The 19,858-nt window shown below is 39.7% G+C and overlaps 6 protein-coding genes and 1 long non-coding RNA gene across 8 annotated transcripts; 1 reads left to right on the top strand and 6 right to left on the bottom strand.

Moving 5' to 3' along the window:
• Nucleotides 1-34: 34 nt before the first annotated feature.
• Nucleotides 35-1,417, bottom strand: LOC134197790 (putative deoxyribonuclease TATDN2). Its single transcript, XM_062667138.1, has one exon. The coding sequence runs from the start codon at nt 1,395-1,397 to the stop codon at nt 285-287; it is 1,113 nt and encodes a 370-aa protein (XP_062523122.1). The 5' UTR covers nt 1,398-1,417; the 3' UTR covers nt 35-284.
• A 53-nt stretch (nt 1,418-1,470) lies between these two features.
• Nucleotides 1,471-3,694, top strand: LOC134197792 (cytosolic Fe-S cluster assembly factor NUBP2 homolog). The gene is made up of 9 exons (XM_062667141.1): nt 1,471-1,522; nt 1,582-1,732; nt 1,953-2,014; nt 2,490-2,593; nt 2,664-2,726; nt 2,799-2,887; nt 2,945-3,150; nt 3,214-3,303; nt 3,373-3,694. Exons 1-9 carry the CDS (start codon nt 1,481-1,483, stop codon nt 3,499-3,501), a joined length of 936 nt encoding a protein of 311 aa, XP_062523125.1. The 5' UTR covers nt 1,471-1,480; the 3' UTR covers nt 3,502-3,694.
• A 150-nt stretch (nt 3,695-3,844) lies between these two features.
• LOC134197646 (testis-expressed protein 11-like) lies at nt 3,845-7,960 on the bottom strand. The gene is made up of 22 exons (XM_062666992.1): nt 7,881-7,960; nt 7,553-7,700; nt 7,410-7,491; nt 7,264-7,345; nt 7,106-7,193; nt 6,981-7,044; nt 6,804-6,889; nt 6,636-6,731; nt 6,527-6,571; nt 6,117-6,219; nt 5,945-6,060; nt 5,802-5,887; nt 5,684-5,734; nt 5,590-5,624; nt 5,452-5,535; nt 5,321-5,391; nt 5,152-5,268; nt 5,020-5,092; nt 4,699-4,966; nt 4,404-4,592; nt 4,250-4,343; nt 3,845-4,193 (listed from the first exon to the last, which is right to left on the bottom strand). Exons 1-22 carry the CDS (start codon nt 7,949-7,951, stop codon nt 4,122-4,124), a joined length of 2,121 nt encoding a protein of 706 aa, XP_062522976.1. The 5' UTR covers nt 7,952-7,960; the 3' UTR covers nt 3,845-4,121.
• A 59-nt stretch (nt 7,961-8,019) lies between these two features.
• On the bottom strand, nt 8,020-9,278 carry LOC134197644 (testis-expressed protein 11-like). Its single transcript, XM_062666990.1, has 6 exons — nt 8,998-9,278; nt 8,704-8,922; nt 8,550-8,629; nt 8,402-8,482; nt 8,205-8,324; nt 8,020-8,118 (listed from the first exon to the last, which is right to left on the bottom strand). Exons 1-6 carry the CDS (start codon nt 9,053-9,055, stop codon nt 8,020-8,022), a joined length of 657 nt encoding a protein of 218 aa, XP_062522974.1. The 5' UTR covers nt 9,056-9,278.
• A 27-nt stretch (nt 9,279-9,305) lies between these two features.
• Nucleotides 9,306-12,357, bottom strand: LOC134197789 (uncharacterized). The gene is made up of 3 exons (XM_062667137.1): nt 12,111-12,357; nt 11,719-11,886; nt 9,306-11,027 (listed from the first exon to the last, which is right to left on the bottom strand). The coding sequence occupies exons 1-3, from the start codon at nt 12,151-12,153 to the stop codon at nt 9,574-9,576; spliced, it is 1,665 nt and encodes a 554-aa protein (XP_062523121.1). The 5' UTR covers nt 12,154-12,357; the 3' UTR covers nt 9,306-9,573.
• A 2,748-nt stretch (nt 12,358-15,105) lies between these two features.
• On the bottom strand, nt 15,106-17,132 carry LOC134197791 (uncharacterized). Its single transcript, XM_062667139.1, has one exon. It carries the CDS (start codon nt 16,910-16,912, stop codon nt 15,902-15,904), a length of 1,011 nt encoding a protein of 336 aa, XP_062523123.1. The 5' UTR covers nt 16,913-17,132; the 3' UTR covers nt 15,106-15,901.
• Nucleotides 17,133-17,447: 315 nt separating this feature from the next.
• Nucleotides 17,448-19,345, bottom strand: LOC134197793 (uncharacterized). Of its 2 annotated transcripts, XR_009972697.1 has the most exons (5): nt 19,101-19,345; nt 18,004-18,125; nt 17,829-17,932; nt 17,701-17,754; nt 17,448-17,644 (listed from the first exon to the last, which is right to left on the bottom strand). It is a non-coding gene; the product is annotated as an uncharacterized LOC134197793 (long non-coding RNA). The 2 variants fall into 2 exon arrangements; XR_009972696.1 differs by lacking the exon at nt 19,101-19,345 and having other exon boundaries at nt 18,004-18,270.
• Nucleotides 19,346-19,858: the final 513 nt, after the last annotated feature.

The raw sequence follows: 19,858 nt of genomic DNA, 5'->3' as shown, positions 1-19,858 counted from the left end.
CATACAGTCGTGCTTACATTACAGCTGTGGAACCAGACTACTAACTGTATTTGTAAATTTTGTCTTTTTGTAAATTACTGTTGGCCACTTGGTGTGCCAGGTCACATCTTTGAAACGCTCATATGCGAGAGAAACATGTAAAGTTAGTTATGTGTAACAATTTCATTATGAGATGATAAAATATGCTAGTAAAATAAGTATCCCAGACATATTGTTTGTATCACCGATACGCATCATATGATAAGTGATGTAGATGTAGTCTTTTGCTACTTCGCATTGTTACTTCATATTCCGTATATCTTCTTTGTATTCCGTCTTGCTGCAGTAAGGATTTCATCCAATGGCAATTGTTTTAATTGAGCAATTTTCTGAGCAATGTAAGGGATCATTGCTGGGTGACTGAATTTGTTGCCTTTCTTAATAGCAGTAGGCACCATGTATGGCGCATCTGTTTCAAGAAGCAGACGATCAAGAGGCACTCTTTGGACACATTCCTGGATGTGCCGAGCTGAAGCAAATGTCACAACACCAGTAAACCCAACACAAAGATTAGGAAAAACGTCAAAGAATCTTTGTAAGTTGTCCATTGTTCCGGTGAAACAGTGCAAGTGTACTTTCCACTCACTAGGCACAACACGAGCCATAATATCGACGACGTCTTCATCTGCGTCTCGACTGTGAATGACCAATGGCTTGTCGAGTGATACAGCACATCGGAGCTGCCTCTCAAACACTCTCTTCTGGCTGTCATGCTCAGCAGGACTATGTTTTGCATAATCCAGTCCCATCTCTCCCCAAGCAACAGCTCGTGGGTGTGACAATGCTTCAATAATTTTTTCTTCTATCGAGTCGTTATAATATTTTGCATTGTGAGGATGCATGCCAAATGCTGCCCAGACCTTGTCTTCTTCCAAAAGATCAGGCCATGTGCGAAACGAGGAAAACGAGGCAGGATCACAGAAGATCGTGATGCAACCACCAAAATTGTGAGGGTATGGACCATGCTTTGATCGAAATGCCTCGAACGATCCTTGGTACTGAAACCGTTCGAAGAAATATTCAATATGACAATGAGTGTCAATAAACTCAACAGATGATGTAGGGACTGTTGAATATGTCGATGCAGCTGGTCTGCTTGACAAACTGTATGTACAGTTTCTCTTTGTGTGTCCCATCTCTCCACACTGAAAGCATTTCACCGGACTTCGTCTGGGGACACCCGATGCAGCGACTTCGAAATCTGATGATGGAGATGGTCTGCTTTCTCTGTCAGACAAAGTATACGGACAGTCTTTCCTGATGTGCCCCGTCTCTCCACATCGATAGCACTTCGTCGGAGATAGTTTAGAACAGTCGCGTTTCATGTGACCAATTTCTCCACAGTTGTAACATGCCATAATACACAACAAACCGTTTAGAGTTTACGGAAAACGTCACGTGACTGTCTATTCGATAGGTTTAGCGCGCGAGGCCAGTCTGCATGGAAGGTGTGGTATGTACGGTCGGATGTCCTTCCAACGCTGTGAGTTAATTAGATGTTCCTTATAGTTATGAAGCATATTTATTTGATGTCAACTATAGCAACTTGCTGGAAGGGCTCCTCAGTGTGAGGGATGTCCTGGCAGAGCGTTGTGTCAGACGTCTGTAGCCGTTGGTGATCCTGACCAGGAGCTTATTGACTGCAGAATGAATGCAATAAGACACAAAATACTTATATTATCAGGAAAAGGAGGTACAATCAATTATTTTATCATATTAATACTAACTTATCTAACACTGATAAATAATCATAGTTATGTTTAAATTTAAATTTTAGTTTTTCTAATTATTAATAATGCAGTTTGTAAATTGCGTTGTAAATAGATAATTATAAATATCAATTAGGAAATTTTAACAATAAATTATATTAGTATTTATTTTCATTGACCTAGTTATTTGGTTCTGTTTTGTAGGAGTAGGAAAATCAACTATAGCTGCTGCACTAAGTTTGGCATTGAGTAGAATGTCATTCAAGGTAGACACATCATTTCGTTTGACATGTATGTCTTTAGTGAATAGACAAGGCATGTCGTGTATTTTCAAGGTGTGTGTGTGTGTGTGTGTGTGTGTGTGTGTGTGTGTGTGTGTGTGTGTGTGTGTGCACGCATGCGCACAAAGGCTCCTGACTGCGACAAAGTCCATCAGCCACTGGTGTCCCGGTGGTACTTTGGGTGCCCACACCACAGTTGGCGTCACAGTTGGGGCTCCTGTGAGTACCTGGCCAGGCTCCAGGAGATTGCTTAGCACGGCCCATAGCTTCTGCATAGTGCACAGGAACCCAGCTATCTGGCTGGGGGCGTGACCGTCTAACGGCATCTCCTTATCCATTTGCCATTTGTATGTGTGTGTGCATGTGTGTGTGCAATAAATGTATTTAGGAAACTGTATGTATTCCTGTATATCGGCTTGATACATTGCCACTGCAATGTCAACTACTGTGTGATGTATAGGTTGGATTGCTGGATGTTGATATATGTGGACCTAGCATACCACAGTTGATGGGTGTACAGGGTCAAACCGTTGTTAACTCTAGCTGGGGATGGATGCCACTTAAGTACAGCTATTCCTCAACTTTGTAGACTAGATGTAGATATAGAACTACTGTTGGACGTTATTGTCTTTAGGTCACCTATTGGGGACGTTAAGGTTATATCAGTTGGATCACTTTTGGAGACTGACTCTACTGCGTACGTATGTCTCTTTTACTTATTTTTAGATGCATCTCAACGTGGTGTGCTATTCCACCTGAAATATTTTAGGATAGTCTGGAGAGGCCCACGAAAAACAGCTCTGATCAAACGATTTCTTAAAGACACTTTCTTTGGACGACTAGACTGTCTCGTAGTTGGTTAGTTTATTTTCAGATTTAATGTAGATGATGAAAGCCATTTGCTTGCTTATACAGACACTCCACCGGGTACTTCCGACGAACATCTTACTATTGTAAAGTTGTTGAATAATGTCAATCCTGATGGTGCTGTAATTGTTACAACACCACAGAAAATGGCATTGTATACCATCAAGAAGGAGCTTGACTTCTGTAGGAAATTGTCTCTACCTGTGTTAGGCATTGTGGAAAATATGAGCAGCTTTATATGCCCGTGCTGTGAGGTGCGAGAATTCTGTACTCACATGACAATTACTTGATATGTCAACTAGTTTCATTGATTGCAGGAGAACTCAGAATTGTTTCCTAATTCTAGTGTTGAGAAGTTTGCAGAAGAGCATTGTATCTCTTACTTGGGAAGAATTCCTGTCGACCCTGTCAGAACTCTCTTTTGTTTCTACCAAAACGGCAGTGCCGGTGATTTGTTGTGTGTGTCGTTTCTGTAGAATTTGGCTCGGTGTTGTGAAGAGGGATCAAATGTTGAACAAATACACCCGCTCTCCCCCTCTGTAAAATCTCTGAAAGACATTGCCAAACATCTGCAAATTAGATTGATGCAAAACGAAATAACGTAGTAAGATGAACTCTTTGTATGTATGTTTTCTTTGATTTATTTTGAAAAGGTTTGTCAAACTGTTTTGGTTTGTGGCTTTGACTGCTTGATTATACTACAGGGCAATTGTACTTGTTGTTATGCTGTCGCCAGCCTTGTGTGCTTTCCCTGTTTTCTCTTTTGCCTTTCTGGGGCTTGTTCTTTTTTTGTGTCAAGGACAGTAAAATTTGTTGTAATGTTAAAGTGTTAGGAAGGAATAATTACATTCTGTACATCTGCATGTTTATTCGTTTGTTTTGTCATTAAGTCGATATACATGCAGCTATATGGTTTAGTGTATCTCTCGTGTTTCATGCTGTTATTTAATTATTCTGAATTTTCTAATCAAAGTAGTTGATCGATGTTATGCATGGCTGACTCTATAGCATTACAAATACCAACTACGTGTACAATGTTGTTGTATTTTAACAATAACATTACAGAATGGCAGTGTGGAGAAATAATAACTTAATCAATATGTACTAGAGGTCATACAATAGGAGATAAGTCTTGAATTACTGCGACCAAGTACCATACAGGAAGTATACCATGAAATATGTGGGTCAGTATCTCAATATCTGGACACGATGTCTGCAATGTGTTCTATTGTTTAGCATTTGTTTTCTCGCTGTGTTCTTCAACCTTTGACAGAATTTCAGAATATACTCCTGCCATCTGTAGACAAACATGCACTTCTGACGTTAGGAATGTTTTGGGATACGTCCGTTTACCTGTGTTTCGTAGTTTGATTTCATGGAAGTGAGTTTGCTGAGCAATCTCATACCTAAACCACACCACTGCTCGGCATCTCTGCACTGACCTCCACTAAAGACAAAACATTTATTACAATTGTAGGTTAAAGTGATTGTGTTTGTTGTACTGTACCTATACTGGCGGATGCCATGATTCCATGCCTTTGTCAGGAGCCACAAAACTTCTATTTCCGGATATGTTTCATTCCTGTCTGTCTCGACTATCTCTAGAACTTGTTGGTAGTAATTCCATGCTTTTATGTAATTGGCATCTTTCATGTCTTTCTGCAAACAAAGCTGTATAGCTCCTCGAAACACTTTGCTGAAAATAGACAACCATTCTGTGATAGTGTGTTGATACAAGCAAATCGGTTATATCTTTGCTGCCTGCCTATGTGCATTGTGTCTCTATCTTCTGTTACTCTGACCTGCATTTTACAAGATCGATGTCGTTGCTGTTTGTGTATCTTGATATGGACACGTCGAGAGCAGCTAAAGCTAATTCGGCAGTGTGTGGAACCGGAGATTGAACCGCCAATCCTGCCAGAGTCTCAAATGTTTTGGCATCGGCTCCTGGCAATGTGTTGGCTTTTTCTAGAAGTTCATACAGTTCTTTGATTGGATAATCCGACTGAGCTTTGGCTTCGAATTCATACAACAAGAGGAGAGTGTCTGTGTTGCTGTGGGAGACAGAAGCTAAACAGAAACGTGTGACTAGAATTGGTAGCAGCTGACGGTAGCAACACTACCGGTTGATGTCGCTTGCATTTGAAGCTGCTGGCATTGTTCAATGTGGTGAAGTACTTCAACAATCGTTGTGATCTAGCAATTGATTATGTAAACATCGTTTTGCTACTACTACTGTAGTTGACGTTTGTTACCTTGTTCTTCTCATTGGTTTCTTGTCTTGCCATCTCTAGTCCTGCTGCTGCTGCTAAGAGAAGACAAGTTTTCTGCCGTGTGACACTAGTTTCGTGGTCACGAGACAGCTTTGCTAGCTGTTAGCATAACGTCTTAGTTGGAATACTTTCTGTAGTGTAAGGGCTTTACCTTTTGACACGCACGGATCAGATCATACATTTCTTTTGTCGAATTTTGGCATTGGAGTGCAAGATTCCATGCTACGAGCATACATTAAGGCAACAGTGAGTAATTAATTATTGAGTTGTAATTTAATTAACCTATCTTCATGAACCACTTGGTTTCATTCTCATAGACATCTTCATTTAGCTTCTCTTTTCCGGTAGTTGACAGTGTCTCCAAGGCTATGCAGTTGGATTTGCTTTCAAATATCACGTAGCAATGTTGAGTTTGAATACCTGTGGTGATGTAGTATGATATGGACATCACTGCACTGTGAAGTCACATTCAGTTGTTGAGGTCAGAGTTTAGGCTAGGCAATCATTGCTCTACCTTGTGTTGGATTGATCAGTCAGCAGGGATAGTTTCAAGCGAGTTAGGCACCTGGTTGTAGAAACCATGCGATATTGTTCAACACGTGGTGGGATGAGTGCTGTACACTATACCATACCGTAGGGTCGTCAGCTTTTGGGAATCATTACGCAATCTTTCAGTGAGGCATTCGAGTGCCTTCTCTGCAGCAACATGATTGCTTTTCTGTAAAGACCAAACAGTTTATTCGAGAGCAATTAGATAATTTCGTTGGTATCTGACCTCAAATGCTAGTTGTGCTGCTAGAGAGATTAGGGCGTTGCTGTCGTCACTGCCTGCTGATGAGATTTCTTGATGTGCTGCGAGTGTGTTGCACATCTCTTCAATTGCTTCGACAGCTAGAAGTAATGGAGCTACCGGATTGACGATTTGACAAGTTTGTGCGACTGCATACCAGAGTCTGAATTGCCTTGCAGTAAATTCATTTTAAATTTGAGATAATAGGTTATTGGATTAGTTGAGTCACTTCTTTCTGCCTCCAGAATGGCATCGTGAGCCTTGAGCATAAAATGCTACTTAGAGTTGCATCTCTCACATACAATAGTTTGTTGTACTGAGAGATGCATCTCTCAAATAGACTTGAAGATCAAATGGAGTTAATCTGTCTCGTTATTTAATAAAGTTTGGCCTTCATTATTTGCTTGAAATTTTACTTTGTTCATTACTGTGTGTTTATGTTTATCTTTGTTGTGTTGTTCTGTTTCTGTATCTACTTGGCTTTCTGTCTGCTTGTTTGTGTTTGTTTACATGTATGATTGTTTTGTTGTTCATCTGTCTGTCTGATGAATTGGCAAGTTGCTTTACACTTTTAAAGTCGGCGATTGAAATGAAGCAGGTTGCCCTGTTCCTCTGAAAAACACACAAATACGTTTGTCAGTCAGTCCCATTATATTGTAGTTCAACTCGGTTAAACCTGCAATTTTGCCGCATTGCTACTGTCCAATTCTTCTTTAGTGAACAATCTGAGGGAAAGATCATACCACTCCAATGCCTTTGCGGGCTGTTCTGCCTGTGTATTGAATTGATGACTGACTTGCCAAGTCATGTAAAGTAACAGTAGACCAACATGATACATACATACCTCACACACTGCCGATGCTTGTTGCCACAGCAGCTTGTGGATTTTCTTACGTGCACTAACTGTAAGAGACTCACTCAACCGTTGGTCTTATGCAATAGAAGAATATTAGAATTAGTTCTACGGCCAATGGTTGTGTACACTGTTGGTGTACAGCGTTTCTTTAGTAATTGTTAATACCTCTGATCACGTCACTTAGAAGGTCTTGAGCTGCTTGTGTGTTTTGCTCCATGAGGAGCAGTTCCTGTGAAAGATAATACAGTTGAGTAACTAACCATGGTCTGTTGATAGATGTCGGTACTAACAAGGTGTGATATTTGAATTTGCTCAAAGTCGGGAGAATTTTGAAATTGGACCGATAGCTGTTTGAAACCGCTGTAGGCTAGGTCCACTCTAGTTGATCAAATAACATAAAGAAATGAGTACTGTACTAGAGGTGTAGTAGGCGATGTGCTGGATTTACTGCTTGTGTCGGACGGCCAACTCTACTGTCGATAGTCCCGTAGTTACATCCAGTTCTGGATGATTGAGGGTCTCCTCAAATGCTGACGAATGGATAAGTGAAGATTGATGAAAGATCTCAACATACTGTTATGTACGTGTACTTACCGGCTGATATCCTACTGTCTTTTGCGTGTGTGGCCAAGAGGATACTGAGTTTCAATCTCAGTCCTGTTGGATGAGAAAACTCCTGTAATGATAGAAATTGTTTCAGTAAATTTGTCTTTGCTGAGAAAATGTTTAGCGTTTACTGAGTTGGCAAGTCCGACAGCATTCAGGGCTTTCTGCCAGTGCTCTTTTACATTCCATTCCATGTAGCTGCTTGCCAGTAGACGTAGTGTTCTTGATTGTTTTCTTGGACCAACATCTCTCCTACATTTTCCCAATTCGTAGGATTCCCTGGGTTGTAATACAATTTAATTAGCAGAAGAATATAATAGATATGTAGATACAGAAGTGATAAATCGGCGAATGAGTGACTCATGAGTGAATCACTCTACACCTTATTACACAGACAGACAAATGACGCAATAGCCTATCTGTGGATGGTGGGAATTGTCTAAGAATAACCAAACATACCTCAGCCATGAAACACATGCATCAAACTTCTTTCTGTGAAACATATCTACTCCAAAATTGTAACTTAGCATTGACAAACAGGCCGCCTTATGAACAAACAAAGAATATACTGTTTACCAAGGTACTACGCTGGTCTGTTCTAAGTACTGATTGCAACCTCTTGTGGCAATTGATGTAGCCTTTCTTTTGCTTTCTGGAAGTAAATCCATGCTTTCTCTTCATCTGATAGAGCAAGTGCCTGCTCATATAGAAGAACAAGGGTACATGTATGTGGCATCTCTGAGATAGGAATCAGTTAGTATGGTGACGCGGATAGATTCTAACCGCTTCTGCTCTGAAACACTTGACCCTGAAGGAATTTCTTTGGTCTTCCGTACTGGTATCTTGTTTGGTTGTACTTTGGTCGCTGGAACTTGGTATCTCTTTCTCTAATTTCTCAAGACACTTTAATTCATATATAGCAAAGCAACATTGATTAACTGAAAACACGGTTTGCGTATTTCTATACTGTTGAACGTCACCTCTTCTGCCAACTCGAGAGCCGAATCAGCCATCGTAGGATTGTGAACATCCAACCACGCTCTACCCGTCTTCATTGCCATCTAGAGCAAATCCGTACCAGCGCAGTAGAGGCTGTCGCTTGTAGAATGTGCATACTATACGTCGTACCGCTAATTTCTTTTTTATCACAGCCTTGCTTTCTTCCTCTCTACTGGCAGTAAAAGTCAGATTGCAAGCAACGTGCCGCACTAAAAGAAACACACAGAAATTCTCAATGTCCACTGAAATTCTTATTTCTGTCAAGCTTATTTTGACGTCTAACTTCTTGCTACTAGTTGTGCATTGGTGGAATCTTGCGTTTTGAGAGAGACGGCTCTATTCCACAGAGCGATGCCAGACGCGCGAATTCTGCTTGTCAACTCGGCATCTTTGTCATTGCCCATTTCTACTGCTGATAAATTCTCCGTTAGTTGAATAATGTCGTCAAGTAGTGAAGAAGAGCGTTCGTCACTCAAATCTTTTTTCAATTCTTTTACTAAAGCTGGAAACATGAAAAATCCACGTGATTCGTCAGTCAAATCATCCGCATTTGGCGCATTACTATTAAAACTCTTACAATCAAGCTGTGACAGCAATATCGATGACGTATTGACTGTAGAGTTTAGGCCTTCCATTACACCGTTTTCTGAGCGGCTTATTTAGAGTGTTTCTGATGACTGAACGGTAAACATAATTTTCATACCGAAAGTGTTTACGACGATATCATCTCGCGCGGTGTGCCCTCGAAGTCCGGTCTTTGGATGGGGCGTGTTTTACTTGAGCATCATGCGTACAATTCCAGTTATGAACGGCGGCACCTCCACGCTGAATCCGAAGAAGGATTTACAAAGACGCGTTGAAAGGTAATTAATTAATGTATGCAGTCAACATGCAGACCATATGATCCATTTACTCAGCTTCAAAGTCCAAGCTTGATTACAACGACACATAGAGGCGCTATTGAAGGTTCAATTCTTGCTAGAGTACATTCTACTGTGACTACCAGTATACACATTGTTTTATGTCAAGTGTCCAGATATATCTCGTACTCTATGCAGTCGTCGTAAAATTTATTTCAGAATCTTGAGTAAATATAGTATAATCTTTATGTCAAGTGTCCAGATATCTAATACTATTTGTTGTAGAATTTATTTCATTCCGGTATATAAGGGTTATCCAAAGCAAATCCTTGAATCGTTCTTGAAATGACTTGTTCTTTCAAGAAGTTGTTTCTGAATAACATTCCATCACAAAGTGCAATTAAATTTTCATCCATCCAATGATCAGGAACTTTTTCAAAACTTCTTCTAATAAAGCTCATTTGTGTGTGAATGTGATGCAACATGTTTTCCTGTTGAGCATCAGTTGAAGAAAGCAATGAAAGTGACAGCTGTTGAATGCGCAATCCTCTTAGCATGTTGTCAAATCGAGCAGCCAACATTCCAGGAATACAACATGTCTCATCGGGATGTATGCCCAGCATATTGAGTAGCAATTGCTGTTCAGTCATAGACTTACTATGGATACTTTCTGCATCGATAGCAAGAGATATTCTGTCATTAGGAGACAATGAAATGTCTTTACAACTGAGGATTGCTCTAGCATAGCCAGCACTTTGTAGTGATGAGTAAGAATTCAGCTGCAAAGTGAATTTTTCCAAGTAGCCTGATTGTTCTTGTATACAGAGACTTTGACGAAGTACCCTTGCTCTGTCGTGATTCTCCTTCTTTTGTTGAAATCCGGCGATGTCCAGTCCTTGTGGATTTTTTGATAACAGTATTCCCAAGGTGTCATATACAAGTGATTGTTTCAAATTAAACTCATAAGTTGAAAGATTTGGTTTATTTAATTGCAGATAATCCAGCATTGCTTGACACTGCGCTTGCTGTTCTTCAGTCTTATAAGACCCATACATCTGTGCTTTGCAATGTGCCCTTTCTATAGGAGACATGAGATTTATTAGCCACCGTGTTTGTTCATGATTTTGTGTCTTTCGAAAAGATAATGTTGCAAGCATGCACAGAAAGAAATTCCTTTCAATATCAGAACAGACATCTGGATTCTGTATATGTGTTAGATCTAAACCACTGAATGTGCAGTTAGGAAAAGAGACCGATGGTATGGGCATAGCATTACTACAGGAATGTTCTCCAACACGAGTTTGAAGGAATTCTTGTATGTGGATTATCATTCCTTGATCGTCACCTTGCATGAATTTTCGCATTGCTTGTAATTCTGGTGGCAGGTGACTGTAGGTTCTTTCAATAGAACTAGTCACAATTATGCATGTCTGTGACCGTCTTTCAGTTTTATGCTTTTTGTGGGTGAGTTGCTCAAATTTGCTCTGAAGCGACTTGTTGTCTAGTTGTTTGAGGAGTTCACATACAAATTGTTCAGTGTTTATTGTAGCTTTTTGGCAGGCCTCGTCTATTGCAAACAAAACATCTTCTCCTGATGTGACATCAGAGGAAGGAGAAATACAGGATTTGAGGTACTGCTTGGCACGTCTAACGTCTGTTTCTGAAAATTCCTTTCCAAGTTGTACGAGGATGTTGTAAAAGGGCCACTCCTTTTTACATTTGCTCAACAATTGACAATACTCAATTGCTATTAAAATACAAGTCACAATTTGGACACACATTAGAATCGATCTGAACCCACCAAATGTATGGATTTATTAAACGACAGCAGATATAACAAACAATGGAACATACTGTACAGATGGAGACAGTTGAAGGACACATATCTTATTTATTTTACTCATTTATTTACTTATCTGTGGTGTGGTTTGCATAAAGCTTGGGTTGCCAGTAGATGATTAAGTTAATAATAACTATTGATTAATTGCTTAGGGTACCACTTATAGTATCACATGTGTAATGGTCGTCCAGTTTAATTAATCTTGCAAGACTGTAGTCACCTGCATACTGTAACTGTCTAGAGTGAAAACTGTCAAAATGTTTACACAGCTGTTATTTGAACAGCAATAGAAGACCAAATATTGGTAGGTTTTTATTCTGGCTCTTTGCGGGTGTGAAACTTGTGATATATGTGTCACAGGTTGAGATTGCGTAGGGACAGTTCTGTCTTCCAGGAGATTTACCTTCTAGGCTCTGTATGTTATAGGTGTCTTGGACCTCTAAAACAGCTTTTGCTAGTCATTTTCATCTTAATCGTAACAGCAGTCGTTTAATTAATTAATATTTAATAAATGAAGACCGGTAGACATGCAGACAGAAAGACGTTGGGGTTGCCTACAGATAGCAGTATCCCAAAAAATTACAATTGGATATCTTACTTTGGAATCCTTGTTGCCATACTTGCTGGATCATTCTGAAAATGAATAGCAGTGGTATACATACACAGATGCAGCCTATTGAAATAGCCAGAAACAAAACAGTTTGCACTAGAAACAGGAAATGAGGTGGTTGAGTGTCCATGTAATAGAGAGTATCATTTTGACAATCTGAAAGAAAGAAAATCAAGATGATTATATATGATGATATAATCACTGCAACAATAATTTATCTAATCACACACACACACACACACACACACACACACACACACACACACACACACACACACACACACACACCACACCACACACACACACACACACACACACACACACACACACACACACACACACACACCTCGCGTAGATCTAGATCTAGACTAGATACTTACATATAGGATTGCTTAGTGATAATTTCCATCCATCCCAGTCCATTTCTGCGTCAACACTCGGTCTTGAACCCGGCCCCAGAGGTTTAAATTTGTTTCTTATCAACGTGTGATCATGAATAAATCGTGCGTTGTGAGCAAACCTGACGCAACTAGATGTTCTAGAGCGGACGTTACACAATCTTTAAAAACGGATTTCGCGTCATGGCTGCCACAACACAATAATTACGTCATTGCATGTTGTTTGTGCACACACACACTTGGTAGCCATGACATGACGTACTCCGTGTAAAGTTCCCGGATTTTCCGGACCAAATGCCAGGTACATGTAGTAAAGTTTGACTGTGATGCGTTGGTGTAATTAATTAATTAATTAAATATAGGCTGTGGGGAATCCTTGCGTTTAGGCCGTTTATAGATATAATTTGCAATCGTAGAGTTTTACAGACATCGTCTTATAATTACAGAGCCTCCCGTCAGTAAGCAGCAGTCCAATGCATTGCAGTAGAGGTATATGACGCATTGCAGCTTCAACTGAGAACCTGTGTACGCGTTCAAAGGCGTATGATGCACTGCAAGTGCCATTTCTGATCTGCCATTTCGCCGATACGCTCTAGCGTAGCTGCAATTAATTAATCTCTTACTAACGCTTGACAGCGTCCTAAAATCGCAATATCGACAAGTACAGAGGGTAGAACAACGTCAAAGTCCAATCGAAAGCTCAGTTCCAGAAAGGCGGTGTACCAGTGTAGCGCATCCAGGCTGGCGAATTTTTTTGGGCCCCGTTGGGTGTGGGTTTAGCTGCTCCCGTATGCACTTCCTCGCGGTTTGCAGTGGTCTGGTAGTACGAGGCTCGGCAGTCAATGGACATCTTGCAACCGCGATTTTGACATAAACGAAGTGCTTTCTTGTTGTGCACCTTTCGAGCAGTAACATGCGCCGTTTATTGAAAGGGGGCCTTAGTTTTTGTCGTCTGCTGAACGTAGTTTTCTCGGCACAAATCAACTTCAATAAATTAGACGACAGGTAAAGTCATTTATAATTACTATTCTTCGCAGTTAAGCAAATTTTCATTTTTCGTAAAATCTTTTTCGGGTGCGATTTATGCGTCAATATTGACACTGTTGCATGCACTGCATACATCAAATCATGTACTATTTATTGCAAATTTATTTCCTGTGTGCAATTAATTAAATAATATGCAGAAAAGTGCAAAGTACTCAGGTAATTTAATTCTATTTCACAACTACTAAGTTACTAAAAAGATTCATTAACAGATAAACACTCTAATAGGGTAGTATACAATTAAAATAACAGCAAATGATATGTGTGTGTACACAATATTTACTAAGCATTATCTAGTTGGATAAACACTACACAAAATAATGTACTCTAATAATCATTACTAATCGGATCATTTAATGTAAACAACATACTAATTACTAATGCATAGAATATGATGATGATGATGATGACGACATATTGATAACACTGCTGGTTGTCACACAGCTATTATTGAGGTAATCTCTATTTAGAGCTACATTGGTTTAAATTAAATTATGTTAATTAATTTAAGTTAAGTTAATGACTCTTAGTTAAGTTGATGGTATCAGTCATTGTGTTGTGACACTTATAGGTGTATACATTGGATATGCATTTTGGCAACTGGCATTATATTTCAAACTAGGCATTGGTTGTTATATGGTTGGTGACATGAATGACAGTAACTGAGTTATATAATTAGTATACTCGTGTGTGTGTGTGTGTGTGTGTGTGTGTGTGTGTGTGTGTGTGTGTGTGTGTGTGTGTGTAATGGTGTAAGGAAGTTGAAATAGAGTATTTGTACAGGGGAGAAGTCTAACAGAAGGCCTATCAGACAGGTGCCAACTGGTTCTTCTAAAGGCAGGAAAATCTTAGAGACTTGGCCAAAGTGAGGGGTAACGGCATACTTAATACTTAAATGTTACATGGAACTTAAATGCTGTTAGAATGGCTTTCATTGGCAGCTTAATTTTTTTGTACAGTCTGAATTGCGTTTAGAATTCTCATGATATATGTTTGCAGCCAATGACTAGGAACCTTATATTTGCTTACTTTTACAGATAGTTGTATAGCCATTAGTCAAAGTGAAATTTGTTATGTTAATTAATTAATGGTGAACTCTACCTTGGACTTTGAACAATTTCTAAGTGTATTATTAAAAGAACCTATTTTTTACATGTTGTTCTTACATGTTCAATTTCCTTACATGCTTTGCTGATGGAGAATTAGGCAAAGTATTCCTTGTACAATGCTTTCTAAGACAAACAGTCCGCACAATCGTTTCGACTAAAACTAATTTACTTTTGCAAGAGCACAAACAAGAAAGAAATCATGCAGTAAGGCAAACATTAGTAAAGTTTGTGAGTCACTGCTTTACTCAAATCAAAAATGCACAACTACCTGATGTAAACAAACTGAAGTTAGAACAAGTAACTGTATAATCAATCTAGGCAAGAATCAAATAAGAGGAGGCAAACAATTATTGTGTGCTAGAGCACCACACTTTGCTTGATACCGGCCATTTTAGCAAGCGTTCTGTCTCCTATTATCAATACTTGTTTGAAGACTGTGAACTCTTTTTGACCGGAGCTTTCTTTTTGGTAGAGTGTGACGACATAAGTTTTTCATGTTGGTATTGTTTGATTTTCTCTGCATTAATGATGGACGACCAGCCTTAAGAGGTTTTCCTCCACACTTTTTAATGGCTCGTCTGCTTACAGCTGTTGGTTGTACTGTAATGGTGCGTTTGTTGCTTCTGATTTTACGTCCGTGTCCCTTTCCAAACTTGTGCAGAGCAGATATTAACAATGGCTTTGTGTAAGATTTCTCTTTGCCATCAGCACCTCTAATTTTTTATACTGGCTGCAAAATTCTCTTATAGCTGTTGTAAATAGAGTGCCCCTACTTGCCAATCCTTTCTTAATGTCTGTCATGACGTATGTCAAATCTGTTAGAGTGTCTTCAAAATTGCTAGAGGTGGTGTGGCTCTGATGCTGTTGTGGGTCTTCACTTGCATGATCAGATTCTGGCGATGCAGGTTCATAGTCAATAGTTGTTTCTTGGTCTTCAATTTCTGTGTGTTGAGAGCTTGGAAACGTTTCGGTTCTTTTACTCCACTCTGGTTGCATCCCTAGATCTTTCACATAGGTGTCTTCTTCTTTCTGGTGCAGATGGCTGTAGAATGCAACTGGTAGTGCTGCCTCTCCGATTGCTATTTTGGCATACAGTTGGCGGCCACATACTGATGATGTTGGTATTTTATTTAAAGAGTGACGTTTGTATTTTAATGAAGCTGCCAGCTGATGTCCACATGGCTGACCGTTTCTTCCTCTTGGACAGGTACAAGTTCCTACAGTCAAATCCACTTTCCATGTTTGTTGATTGTCTGTCCTACTTTGAATGTGAAATACGTCATCTGAGTCAGTGGCTTGGATGGTATGAGATGAAACTGTATCTGCTGTACTACCTGAAATGGTAAATCGAAGAGCAACGAAGTTATCAAGACGATTGTTAGCCAGAGAAAGCAAACGCTGTTTGTAGTAGAGATCCATTGTTGTTGTAACAAATTGGATCATCTGGATACTGTTGTAGGCCTTCAGTCGATCAAATACTATATCTTTAGTAATGTGAATTGCTGCCTTGGAGTAGTTATTTGTGTTGTTTCCTCGAGTTATAAAATCTTTTCTAAGGCTAACACACCATTCTTCACGCCTTTCCCAATAGGACTGCAACCTGTTTCGAAACTTAATGTTTTACTGAACTTTTACATTACTGTCAATTCTTTGTTTAGCAGCAAGCAACTTTTCAGAAGAATCTGCGAATAACAGCTCCTTTACCATGCTCATAAACAATAGTCTGTCATTACCAGCAACGCCTGACGTTGAATTCCATAGCCACTGCCAAGTGCTCTGCAAAAAATGAAAGGCACACAAAAACAGTGTAGCTTGAGGCCATGTTGTTTTCAAGGCCTGTCGCTCACTTGTTGAGTCATCAGTCATAAATCCCATGGGCCCTATTTCTACTCCTCGACTAAGGAATGCATCTGATGGCAAAACTGTTTTGAGAGTTTCAAAAGCCTGTGTTAAAGTTTCTACATCTTCTCCTGAAGTCATCACTACAGCTAATGGTACAGCTCCAGCAGCAGTTGCTGCACTTATGATAAAAACAGAGGTATTTAGCCTATCCAGACTTGCAGTAGCATTGTAGAAGACCATTTCTCCTGCTTGTTGGACAAGCTTGTGCACTCTTGCCATAAGAGGGGTAACGATGGCAAGAATAAATGGTTTCTCAAGTTGCTGCTGGTCCACCTTTGACTTGGAATATGCATGTTCTTGCAGTTCACTGTCTCCATTCTGTCTTTGTTTCAGAGTGGCAGTGTACCTCTGTATATATGCTTGTCCACCATCAGCAGCAACAGTCTTGTTGTACCTGTTTACCTCATCATCTAACCTCTCAAACATGGCCTTGCCATTCTCAGCTCCCACTGTAGATTCTCTCCAGTTTCGAAACAACCTTTGGACATCTTGAACATTAGGATTTGTGGATCGATCAGCTAATAGTCTTTGGATATCTGGCTTTCCATCATGTTCCAATTGTAGATGTCTCACATGCTCATGCCTTGCACTGGATGCAGAATTTCCATTCTCAAATAGCCGTATGTATTCATCTTTGGTTTCTTGTGACACTGGTCGAAAACTTAATGCATGTCCTGAGTGCAGTGGATGATTGTGGTTGAAGTGTAATTTGACAGAGCATGGATACATACTGTGGGTATTTTAAGGGATGTTGTTTTGTTAATACTGAAACAGACAGGTCGGATGGACATCCTGTTTTTTTGTCTTGTGTGCTTCTTTCACACCCTTCCTTTGGTGCACCAAACTTCTTGTCTCTGCTACTTGCTGTCATCTTTTTTGCATTGTGGTATGTTAGCGAATTAAATAAATTCTCATTTAATTCAATAGCTGTTGTCTACGTTTTGACTGCATCATGTGTATAGATGCTGATCTGCATCCTGTGAGAAAAGAAATAGCGACTGCTGCTGTTGCACATACACAATGGAAGTTGTCTATTACAAGTCACAAATTATAGATCTGACCACAATGTTTGGACGTTATTATAATTATAGTTCTAACAAGAGTCAGATGGCTCATGATTAATTGTGGACATCCAATGCATCTAAGATAAGCAGTGACAAACATTTTATTGCTAAAGGCAATGTAATACTTTGTCAAAATATAGTTATCTAAAGTCACATCTGAAGTCACAACTGTCCTCTTGGTACAACTAGCAACTAAGACTACTTTCATCACTCCCATTTCTGTAGTAGTGCAGGTTTCACTGATCATGACTCCTTCTTCTAGTCAGAGCATGGCTTCAAATGAACTCATAACAAGTAGCAGACATCAACTCATTGTTAATTAATAATGTTGACAAAGAATTTCAGCCAAACAACTGTCAACTGGCTGGCAACAGATCATTTTAGAAGTATTAAGGACCTGCATAACAATTGTGCTTTAATTCTACCATTTCTCTTACGGGTCATTTGCCTCACCATGTTGATTTTGCTGTTGTCTCACATACATGGTGTCTTTCAAGTGTCATCAACCTACGGTTGTATCATCAAAGTACACAGACTCAAGACAGGCAAATGGTTATCACAAATATCCATATTAAACATACCAGTAATGTGACATAGCCAACAAAAGGACAAACACCATGCTTGGCTACCTGGATTATTTCAGTACCAGGTGTAGCTTGATGGCCCAGGTAACGCTCTCACATTTCTAAGTACAACCACACATGTTAGGTTCTGCCATAGCTGCCACATTAACATGCAGACTAACATATACCGTACTTCACATGGCCATTAGTAATGGTCAGAACACCCAGAATGCAGCAAGCCAGACAGTTCTTGTCGACAACAACAGTCACAGACCTTGTCCACCCCAATGAAATACCAGTTACTCAATATATACACTAGAATCAAATGAGGCAAAGATGGGAGTTTCTTGTCCAATCATTGCTAGGACGATAGTAGTTAATGCATTAATGTGTCTTGAATGTACGAATGCTATGAGATGACACTTTTCCAATTGAGTAAACAGCCATATGAATACACACACACACACACACACACACACACACACACACACACACACACACACACACACACACACACACACACACACACACACACACACACACACACACACACACACACACACGAGTATACTAATTATATAACTCAGTTACTGTCATTCATGTCACCAACCATATAACAACCAATGCCTAGTTTGAAATATAATGCCAGTTGCCAAAATGCATATCCAATGTATACACCTATAAGTGTCACAACACAATGACTGATACCATCAACTTAACTAAGAGTCATTAACTTAACTTAAATTAATTAACATAATTTAATTTAAACCAATGTTAGCTCTAAATATAGATTACCTCAATAATAGCTGTGTGACAATCAGCAGTGTTATCAATATGTCGTCATCATCATCATCATCATATTCTATGCATTAGTAATTAGTATGTTGTTTACATTAAATGATCCGTTTAGTAATGATTATTAGAGTACAATATTTTGTGTACGTGTTTATCCAACTAGGTAATGCTTAGTAAATATTGTGTACACACACATATCCTATGCTGTTATTTTAATTGTATACTACCCTATTAGAGTGTTTATCTGTTAATAAATCTTTTTAGTAACTTAGTAGTTGTGAAATAGAATTAAATTACCTGAGTACTTTGCACTTTTCTGCATATTATTTAATTAATTGCACACAGGAAATAAATTTGCAATAAATAGTACATGATTTGATGTATGCAGTGCATGCAACAGTGTCAATATTGACGCATAAATCGCACCCGAAAAAGATTTTACGAAAAATGAAAATTTGCTTAACTGCGAAGAATAGTAATTATAAATGACTTTACCTGTCGTCTAATTTATTGAAGTTGATTTGTGCCGAGAAAACTACGTTCAGCAGACGACAAAAACTAAGGCCCCCTTTCAATAAACGGCGCATGTTACTGCTCGAAAGGTGCACAACAAGAAAGCACTTCGTTTATGTCAAAATCGCGGTTGCAAGATGTCCATTGACTGCCGAGCCTCGTACTACCAGACCACTGCAAACCGCGAGGAAGTGCATACGGGAACAGCTAAAGCCACACCCAACGGGGCCCAAAAAATTCGCCAGGGCTGCAACCCACACTGCGTTTGGGGCGAGGCCAGACGGGGCGAGGGTAGACGGGGCGAGGCTAGACGGACCGGACTACGTCATGATCAGATTTGCGTGTTGTTAGCGCAGTCTATCAGATGGTACTTTCGAATCAGCAAGTAGGTCTTTTGTACGCTATTGGCTCTCCTCACGGTGAACTGGGAGCATGTAGGCGTGAGAAAGCAGCAGTGCAGTGGACCTACCATGTTCAGGAAGTGTAGAGTTGACTCGTAGTTGCATGTGTCGTGTACTACGTACGACTTGTTTCAATGCACGGACTCTGATTGCTACCTAATGTAGAGACACTAACCGTGTACAATGAGTTGATTTCTCAAACTACCGCGCTGCAGATATACATTCGGCAGTGTACTGTTGGCGAAACTGAATGCTGAAAAGGAGTCGTGACACCGCAGAATTATCTGACTACTAGATGGCTGAGCTGTCTAGATACGTACTAGAAGCGTTACGTGCTTA

The sequence above is a fragment of the Corticium candelabrum genome, chromosome 22 (genome assembly GCF_963422355.1).
Source record: "Corticium candelabrum chromosome 22, ooCorCand1.1, whole genome shotgun sequence".
NCBI classification, from domain to species: Eukaryota; Metazoa; Porifera; class Homoscleromorpha; order Homosclerophorida; family Plakinidae; genus Corticium; species Corticium candelabrum.
The sequence above is the reverse complement of the archived record's forward strand: the minus strand, read 5'-3'. Positions and strand labels throughout refer to the sequence as shown.

What these genes read in the sequence shown, in the direction of transcription:
- LOC134197790 (XM_062667138.1), bottom strand. Translation starts at nt 1,397, where the DNA reads ATGGCATGTTACAACTGTGGAGAAATTGGTCACATGAAACGCGACTGT.
- LOC134197792 (XM_062667141.1), top strand. Translation starts at nt 1,481, where the DNA reads ATGGAAGGTGTGGTATGTACGGTCGGATGTCCTTCCAACGCT. An exon ending in TCGGATGTCCTTCCAACGCT is followed by an intron (nt 1,523 to 1,581) that starts GTGAGTTAATTA and finishes TGTCAACTATAG; the next exon opens with CAACTTGCTGGAAGGGCTCC. An exon ending in TTATATGCCCGTGCTGTGAG is followed by an intron (nt 3,151 to 3,213) that starts GTGCGAGAATTC and finishes CATTGATTGCAG; the next exon opens with GAGAACTCAGAATTGTTTCC.
- LOC134197646 (XM_062666992.1), bottom strand. Translation starts at nt 7,951, where the DNA reads ATGCTAAGTTACAATTTTGGAGTAGATATGTTTCACAGAAAGAAGTTT. An exon ending in AAATTCAAATATCACACCTT is followed by an intron (nt 7,045 to 7,105) that starts GTTAGTACCGAC and finishes TATCTTTCACAG; the next exon opens with GAACTGCTCCTCATGGAGCA. An exon ending in AATGCAAGCGACATCAACCG is followed by an intron (nt 4,967 to 5,019) that starts GTAGTGTTGCTA and finishes GTTTCTGTTTAG; the next exon opens with CTTCTGTCTCCCACAGCAAC.
- LOC134197644 (XM_062666990.1), bottom strand. Translation starts at nt 9,055, where the DNA reads ATGGAAGGCCTAAACTCTACAGTCAATACGTCATCGATATTGCTGTCA. An exon ending in ATTGCTGTCACAGCTTGATT is followed by an intron (nt 8,923 to 8,997) that starts GTAAGAGTTTTA and finishes TCATGTTTCCAG; the next exon opens with CTTTAGTAAAAGAATTGAAA. An exon ending in TGCACAACTAGTAGCAAGAA is followed by an intron (nt 8,630 to 8,703) that starts GTTAGACGTCAA and finishes TGTTTCTTTTAG; the next exon opens with TGCGGCACGTTGCTTGCAAT.
- LOC134197789 (XM_062667137.1), bottom strand. Translation starts at nt 12,153, where the DNA reads ATGGACTGGGATGGATGGAAATTATCACTAAGCAATCCTATAT. An exon ending in ATCACTAAGCAATCCTATAT is followed by an intron (nt 11,887 to 12,110) that starts GTAAGTATCTAG and finishes TCTTTCTTTCAG; the next exon opens with ATTGTCAAAATGATACTCTC. An exon ending in ATGGCAACAAGGATTCCAAA is followed by an intron (nt 11,028 to 11,718) that starts GTAAGATATCCA and finishes GTATTTTAATAG; the next exon opens with CAATTGAGTATTGTCAATTG.
- LOC134197791 (XM_062667139.1), bottom strand. Translation starts at nt 16,912, where the DNA reads ATGTATCCATGCTCTGTCAAATTACACTTCAACCACAATCATCCACTG.